General features: G+C 57.4%; 1 protein-coding gene across 1 annotated transcript in view; it reads left to right on the top strand.

Moving 5' to 3' along the window:
- The window catches only part of ITIH4 (inter-alpha-trypsin inhibitor heavy chain family, member 4), a gene marked incomplete at its 3' end in the record, with an annotated part of 38,775 nt that extends 30,994 nt beyond the window's left edge, over positions 1–7,781 (top strand). Inside the window, exons 9-22 of the mRNA XM_014542934.1 lie at positions 514–641; positions 776–938; positions 1,076–1,186; positions 1,692–1,820; positions 2,474–2,590; positions 2,852–3,020; positions 3,106–3,231; positions 3,416–3,597; positions 3,673–3,858; positions 5,999–6,138; positions 6,394–6,548; positions 6,884–6,898; positions 7,144–7,197; positions 7,617–7,781. Coding sequence (XP_014398420.1) covers positions 514–641; positions 776–938; positions 1,076–1,186; positions 1,692–1,820; positions 2,474–2,590; positions 2,852–3,020; positions 3,106–3,231; positions 3,416–3,597; positions 3,673–3,858; positions 5,999–6,138; positions 6,394–6,548; positions 6,884–6,898; positions 7,144–7,197; positions 7,617–7,781 — 1,840 coding nt within the window. The remainder of the gene's footprint in view (positions 1–513; positions 642–775; positions 939–1,075; positions 1,187–1,691; positions 1,821–2,473; positions 2,591–2,851; positions 3,021–3,105; positions 3,232–3,415; positions 3,598–3,672; positions 3,859–5,998; positions 6,139–6,393; positions 6,549–6,883; positions 6,899–7,143; positions 7,198–7,616) is intronic.
- Positions 7,782–7,785: the final 4 nt, after the last annotated feature.

Raw genomic sequence — 7,785 nt, 5'->3', positions numbered from 1 at the left:
TGGGAAGAGGGTTCAAAGCCTTTTAGCCCTGTGTCTCCCACTGGCCTGGGAGCCTGGCATCTCCCTCCTCCTCAGTCTGCCCCACACAGCTGGGCACTTGGATGGGTGCAAGCGCAGCTCAGAAAGCGTGTGCTGCTGGTCGACAGGTTCCTCTGGGACAGTCTATGAGATGGAGGGGGCAATTGGAATGTGGGGCCAGAGTGGAAGGGAGAAGAGAGGCCAGGACTTAGCTCAGCCCTGTCTCCTCTGCAACCTTCCTCTCCTGTCCGTTCAGTAAAACGAATGTTCACTTCCATTGTGCATGCCTCGGGGTAGATGGAGGCCTGGCACACCTTGCAGAGGCTGCCCGCCCTTACCCCGGGGCCTGCACAGTCTTGTACACAGTAGGTGCATAATAAACGGGTGAGGTCCGGTCCAGGTAGGAGTCACTCTCTCAGGAGGCACAGTAAGTCCCTGAGAGGCTCCCTGGAGGAGGTGGGATTGGAGAGAGCCTCCCCACCACCAGACTCTTGACAGCACCCACCCTCCTGCCCCAGGATCATCGACGGTGTGACGTACCCAGGGAACATCAAGCAGAAGGATGCAGCCCAGAAGCAGTACAGTGCGGCCGTGGCCAGAGGGGAGAGCGCTGGCCTCGTCAAGTGAGCCCAAGGGGGTGTGGGAGACCCCAGTGGGGGTTGGGCAGAAGTCGCCCCTGCCTGTAGTTCTGCTCCTGCCTCCAGTGTCCATACCCTACCTGGCCTGGAGGGGCAGGCCTGATGCCCTCCTCCCCCAGGGCCACTGGGAGAAAGATGGAGCAGTTCCAGGTGTCGGTCAGTGTGGCCCCCGCTGCCAAGGTCACCTTCGAGCTGGTGTACGAGGAGTTGCTCAAGCGGCGCCTGGGAGTGTATGAGCTGCTGCTGAAAGTGCAGCCCCAGCAGCTGGTCAAGCACCTGCAGGTACCTGGAACTGCCTCCTCCCAGGAGGCCTCCTGGGTGACCCCTGTGCAGCAGAGGGTGGTCCCCCTGTCCCCTCAGCCTCCTGTGAGGCCCAGCCCTGGCTCCTGGCTAACCCAGTGACCCCCTTCTTCTTCTAGATGGACATTCACATCTTTGAGCCTCAGGGCATCAGCTTTCTGGAGACAGAGAGCACCTTCATGACCAATGAGCTTGCAGATGCCCTCACCGTTTCACAGAACCAGACCAAGGTGGGCCTGCCACAGGGGGTAGGAGGGGAGGGTACCGAGGGGCCTGTCTTCCCGCTGCCCTGTGAGCCTGGGTCCCAGAGAGTGGGACAATTGGGCAGAATCTCTCGGCTGGCTGACTACTGAGGTCTCTGTGTCCGCGCTGACATGAGGCAGATGAGGAGGGCAAGGCCTAGAGGAAGATGGCGGGTGCTGATTTGAACCTGTGGTTAGGGGGCGACTGGGAAAGGACACTGACATTAGGGTCCCAGGACCAGGGGGAAAGGAGGAGGCTGGATCATACACATCCTGAGCCCAGGCTCTGCTCACACGGCTCCGGAGCAGAGGCTCCTTGCTCACACCTATCCACTGTACTGAGGCCATCCACCTGACAGCCCAGCCTCAGAGAAAGTTCCCTGGGATTTGACCTACGGGGGAGTTCTCATCCCGGGTGATTCTCAGGTGGGGTGAGGGGTGTGAGCATGGCCTCGCTGCTCCCCGACATCAGCCCAGTCGGTCGTTCCTCCAGGCTCACATCCGATTCAAGCCAACGCTCTCCCAGCAACAGAAGTCTGCAGAGCAACAGGACACAGTCGTGGATGGCGACTTCATCATCCGCTATGATGTGAACCGCACCCTCTCTGGAGGCTCCATTCAGGTGCGTGGGCTCCAGGGGAGAGCAGAATAACCAGGAAATCCATCCGTCCTCAGGAGCCTGAGCCTGGCTGTTGCCAAAGAAAAGGCAAAAAAACTGCTCCTGCCAGTCAGTGTGCAACGAAGGCAACAGACAGAAATCACGCGGTTTAGTTATGCTGTCCCTGAAAGAACTCCCTTTCAGAGGCAGAAAGTTTCATCTGCTAAATAAGGTTTATTACCTCTAAACCGCCTCAGATATTCAAACAAATAGGGAGCAAAGTGGAGTAGAGTTCTAGTGGGTCATGCATAGCAGGGAATGTTTCAGCAAAAGAGTAGCTACACTGGGTGAGTGGGAAGAGATCAACCAAAAGACTTGTATGCATATATACAAACCCATGGACACAGACAATAGGGTGGTGAAGGACTGGAGGGGGTGGCAGACTAGAAGAGGTCAATGGGGAAAAAAGGGGGACATATGTAATACTTTCAACAACAATGATAAAAAAAATAAAGATGACGAGGATTTGGGGAGGTTAGCAGTGGGGCTGTGACAGAGGAGCTTAAAATGAGGAGAGGATGGGTACCCGGGACTTTGGGTAAGGAGGTGGGGTGGGGCAGGGCAGGGCAGGGCTGTAGCTCTCATCTCACCTGGGGTGTGTCTCACTCTGGTCATAGATCGAGAATGGCTACTTTGTGCACTACTTTGCCCCCGAGGGCCTCTCCACGATACCCAAGAATGTGATCTTCGTCATTGACACCAGTGGCTCCATGATGGGCAAGAAAATCCAGCAGGTGGGTACCACAGGCCAGGGTAGGGCCCTAAAAACTCTCAGATGCCTCATACCGTCAGCTCTGGTCTAGCAGGCAGACCCTCCCTCCTCCATCTTCTTGGGTAGGAGGCTGCCAGATACCCAGGATGGAGCTGGTCCTGCCCCTGGAGCATTCACCATGTTCCCACTGCAGGTGTGGGCCTGGGGGTGCAGCCCAAGGGCACATGAACCCCCAAGGAGGTCCCACTGAGACACACACCTTGTTTCCCCTTCCCCTGACCAGACTCGGGAAGCCCTCATCAAGATCCTAGAGGACCTCAGGCCCGAAGACCACTTCAACCTCATTAGCTTCAGCAGTGAAGCAAGCCAGTGGAAGCCATCGCTGGTGCCAGCTTCGACCCAGAACGTGGAGGAGGCCAAGAAATATGCTAACAGCATCCAGGCCCGGGGAGGTGAGTGCCAGGGCAGCCCTGCAGGGTGGGGGTATCTGGGCACCAGCCCCACCTGAGAACCATCCTGAGATTGTGTGCCCCTCAGGAACCAATATCAATGATGCAATGCTGATGGCCGTGCAGCTGCTGGACACAGCCACCCGGGAGGAGCAGCTGCCTTCAGGGAGCGTCTCTCTCCTCCTCCTCCTCACTGATGGCGACCCCACTGTGGGTGAGGGCACAGTGGCAACTCCAGGGCACACTGCCCAGAGGGCATCGCTGGGGCTCCATCCTGGCTTGCTGTGGGACCTGGGGAAGGGAGGGGGTCCCTGAGGCCTCTCTGGCTCTGAGATTCCAAAAATATCCCCTGAGCAAATCCCTGTTTTCTCACCCCTGTCCCAAAACACTGGGTCCAGGCCAGACCAACCCCAGGAAGATCCAGAAGAATGTGCAGGAGGCCATAGGCGGTCAGTACAGCCTCTTCTGCCTGGGCTTTGGCTTCGACGTCAGCTACGCCTTCCTGGAGAAGCTGGCGCTGGACAACGGTGGCCTGGCTCGGCGCATCTACGAGGACTCGGACTCCGCCCTGCAGCTGCAGGTGCCAGCCTACCCCTGAGGGCTGGGTGAGTCAGGGACGAACTGGCCTGCCCCCGTGACACCCCCCACTCTGCAGGACTTCTACCAGGAGGTGGCGAACCCTCTGCTGACCACAGTGACCTTCGAGTACCCAGGCAATGCCGTGGAGGAGGTCACGCAGGACAACTTCCCGCTGTTCTTCAAGGGCTCCGAGATGGTAGTGGCCGGGAAGCTCCGGGCCCAGATCCCTGATGTGCTCTCAGCCACAGTCAGCGGGCAGCTGGTGAGTGTGGCCAGCCATCCTGGCGTGGAAGGGTGGCTGCAGCAGGCATTCAGAGGGGCTAGGTTCAAACTCCAGCCTGTCAGACTCCAGCCGACTGACCTTCCCCAAGTGACAAAGTGCCCCCTGCCACCATAGCGGACCCCAGTCCCCACTGCATGGGCTGGTGGTGGAGATTCCATGAGATAATGTCCTGATTCTGCTGAGAGCACCTGTGCTTGGCTGCACGTGGTAGGCACTTCATAGTGAGTCTGTGTTGCTGCTGCTGTGCCCTAGGGCACTGGGTTTGACATCCCCTCTGTCCTCCACCAGCCCTCTGAGATTGCAGTCAGGCAGGGAGGGCTGCTCCCACTTCACAGATGAGCAGACCAAGGTCCAACTTGCCCTGGGGCCCAATGCAGCCCAGGCAAGACCCACCCCAGCTCACCACATGGTGCCCTCTCCCCACCCAGTTCTCCCAGCCTCTGTGCCACCGGGGACCCCTCATTTCACAGAGAGAAACTGAGCACCTGCTCTGAGCCAGAGCCTTCCTAGGCCCAAGGATCCTGCCCTCATGGGAGAGACATTGGGTAAATCATCACACAAACAAGGAAAGACCCAGAGGCTGGGGTGTCCCTGAGAGGAAGAACCCAGAGACTTAGGGGAACAGCATGGGAGCCCCAATGTGGCCTGGAGATCTGGGAGGGCTTCCTGGACAGGACTCAGCTGCGACTGTGGGATGAGTTGGAGGTGGCAGAGGCCAGATGGTGAAGTGGTGGAGGAATGTTTCAGGCATGTGTGGTCGACCGCAGGATGTGCAGGGAGAATAACAGGTGGACAAGGCAGGGGGGCATGCTGGGACCAGGGCTGAGTCTCAGAGAAGTAGCACGTGTCACAAGGAGCATTGCATGCAGGTGACCAGAATCATGGCTTCCACCCCCTCTTTGCCACCTCTGAGGGATGAGGCCTGCGCATTTCACCTAATCTCCCCGTGCCTCCGTTTCCTCCTGTGTGAAAATGAGAATCAGACATCTTACCCACCTTGTGAGACAGCTGTGGGGATTAACATGTGGCCCAGGGTAAACATTCCACACATGTTAGCTGCTGGTGCTATCCTGGAGGCTGGGAGTTCCCAAAGTGCGGAACCCAGGGTGATAAGGGGGTGACATGTCTTTGTTTGAGTAATCACGTGTTTATCCTAATGTATCTTCTGAGAAATAGAACTCCAACCCCAGACCTAGCATTTCCCTGGTAGTCTTGCTTGGGACAGGGCCAAGTGAAGAGTGTTAGTCTGTATAACTTTCACTTAAGGAAAACCTTCCAATAGATAGCTGTGCAGGTGGACAGGACATTTGTGCAGGCGGCCTGCAGGTGACAAAGGTGTGGCAGGCCCGGCTCTGGTGAGAGACAGAGGAAGGCGTCTCCAGCAGCGGGGATGGGGTCTGGTCCACATCGCTAAGGCTTTTGGCTGCCGGGGAATTGTGACAGGAAAGGCTGGAGTTCCTCTGCCCACAGGCCCCACTTCCCAGGCTGCTGGCCAGGTCAGCCTGAGGGCAGAAGGCCCCACCCCGGGGAAGGAAGCAGCAGTCCACCTGAAACTTGGGCACCTGCTTCGCTGTCACCACTGGACAGTGCCTGGTCCCAGCAGGGGGCACCAGCTTGGTCAGGGGCATCCTAATGGGGTACATGGGGCCCCAAACCCTACCAAGGCCTGAGCCCTCTTTCGAACTCTGCCATGACTGCTGGGGAAGGCACTTGCCTCTGTCCCCAGAGTGTCCATTTTTGGGGTGGGCCGTCTTGGGGCCCTTTCTGCTTTAAACGCATTTGCTGCTGCTTCTGCACTGGCCTGGGGTCCAGATCCCGTTCCCATTGTCCTTCCTCCCAAAAGCTGCACGTGATCTTAGTTCCTGGCTTTGCACCTGTGATAGTTTCTACCTTTTCTCTCCACCTCCTTCTCATCCTTAGAGGCTCTGTGGCTGAGCCCCTTACACCCCTGAACTCCCTCCCTGCTCCCCACCTACTCGAAGGGAATGTGGTCCTCACAGCCAATCCGTGGGACCTGCCCAGTCCCAACTAGGTTTCTCATGGAAGTGCTGGGAAGCGGCAGGCCAGGTAAGGGCGGCAGGCCCTCACTGCTGCCGCCTGGCTGGGCCCCTCTTTCCAGCCCACGGAGAACATCACCTTCCAAATGGAGTCCCAGGTGGCAAAGCAGGAAGAGGAGTTTCAAAAGCCCAAGTACATCTTCCACGGCTTCATGGAGAGACTCTGGGCGTACCTGACCATCCACCAACTGCTGGAGCAAATGTGGGTGGCCTGCACAACCAAGGGCCTGCTGGGGCGGCCACACACGGCCTCAGTGTCTCCCCAAGCTCCTCATGGGTGGGACAGCACAGGTGGCCTGGGCATCTCCTAGGTATGGAGAGAGGGGGGTCATGGAGTGGTGTCTGAGCTCCAGACTCTCCCATAGGGAGCCGCCCCCACCCCCAAGGGTCTGGAAGGGAGGGAGAATGGAGCTAGGCATCCAGGACCTGCTGGCCCTCTGATGCTCTCTACCTGCAGGGTTTCCGCATATGCTGCTGATAAGCAGGCCCTGGAGACCCAAGCTCTGGGCTTGTCGCTCAACTATAGCTTTGTCACCCCCCTCACGTCCATGGTGACCAAACCTGCTGAAGGCCAAGAACAGTCTCAAGTTGCTGAGAAGCCCGTGGAAAATGGTGGGTGTGACAGTGGGCTCCTAGCTCTGTGGCAACAGAGTTTTAACCCAGTCTCTCCCCCCAGCCCCTCCCCCACACCCTGACCAAGACCCTAACCCGGCCACACAGACTCCCAGGACCCCCAGGAGATGCATCCCATTTCATTGATGAGAAAACTGAGGCCAGGTCTCCCAACCCTCCCAAATGCACTGCAGCTATGTGGTGCTGGGGTGGGGAAACAGGTTAAATAAGTACTTAAAATGTATCAGAACGACCCCAATAGTATCTCTCTCTCCCTCTCTCTCTTTCTCCCTCTCTCACTTTCTTTCTCTCTCTTCTTTTTTTGTTTTATCCAGAAAAGGATCCCTCAGGTAAGGGCCTAATACCCTCAAAGGCTGCCATTGGTGACGGGTGGCTGATACAGGATCTCGGACCCCAGTCCCACAAAGTTGCTGGCCAGAGCGTCTCCAGCCCAGCCTGCTGCCAGGAGGGGCATTGTCTGCCCAAGCACGTTGGTGCATTTAGTCACCTGTTCTTTCAGATATTGGCTGTCCTGGGCACTAGGGGCACAGTCCCCATTAAGCTGGATGCACACTCAGGTCTCTCTGATTTCCAGGTCTCGATGTCTTCAGATATGGAGCCATGGGACACCCACTGCCCAAAGGAGCAGGTAAGAAAGGATCAGCGGTGGTGGGAGGGGGAATTGACAAAACCTTGACCCTGGCCACAGGCTGGGCTCTGCCCTGACTGTGGGTGAGTGGCTTGCTTGGCTCACCTGGCTGGTGCAGGGTGGGAGTCAAGTTCAGGTGTATCTATGCTGGAACTTTTGTTAGTGGCAGAAGAAACTTCAGAGGACAAGGTAGTTGGAAGTGACTGATATCCCAGCGGGGTGGGAGGAATTCAAGAAGGGTTCCTTTTCCAGCTTGAATTTCTCCTGGCTGAAGGGGGAGAGGCTCTCAGAGTGGTGGGTGTGGGGAAGGGAGCCATCTGCCCTCTGTACATGCATCTCCCAGTTGGGTCCCAGAGCCCTGGTGGTGGGGACCCATGACTCTGCTTGAGCCAAGACTGCAGGTGTCAACTTTTCTAAAGTTGGATTTGCCTCGTACGCTGGAGTTTATGACGTGCCCAACAGGAGATCTGGACCACCTGGACTTTCTGCTCCTTCTCATTATCATTATAAATTCTTGGATTTGGGTCTGGATCGCCACAGGCTACCGAGCGGGATAGGTGAGCCACTTTCTGACCTCGGAGGCCTCAT

Source organism: Myotis brandtii, unplaced genomic scaffold (genome assembly GCF_000412655.1).
Source record: "Myotis brandtii unplaced genomic scaffold, ASM41265v1 scaffold316, whole genome shotgun sequence".
NCBI lineage: Eukaryota > Metazoa > Chordata > Mammalia > Chiroptera > Vespertilionidae > Myotis > Myotis brandtii.
Note: the sequence above shows the minus strand (reverse complement) of the source record. Positions and strands in the feature narration are given on the sequence as shown.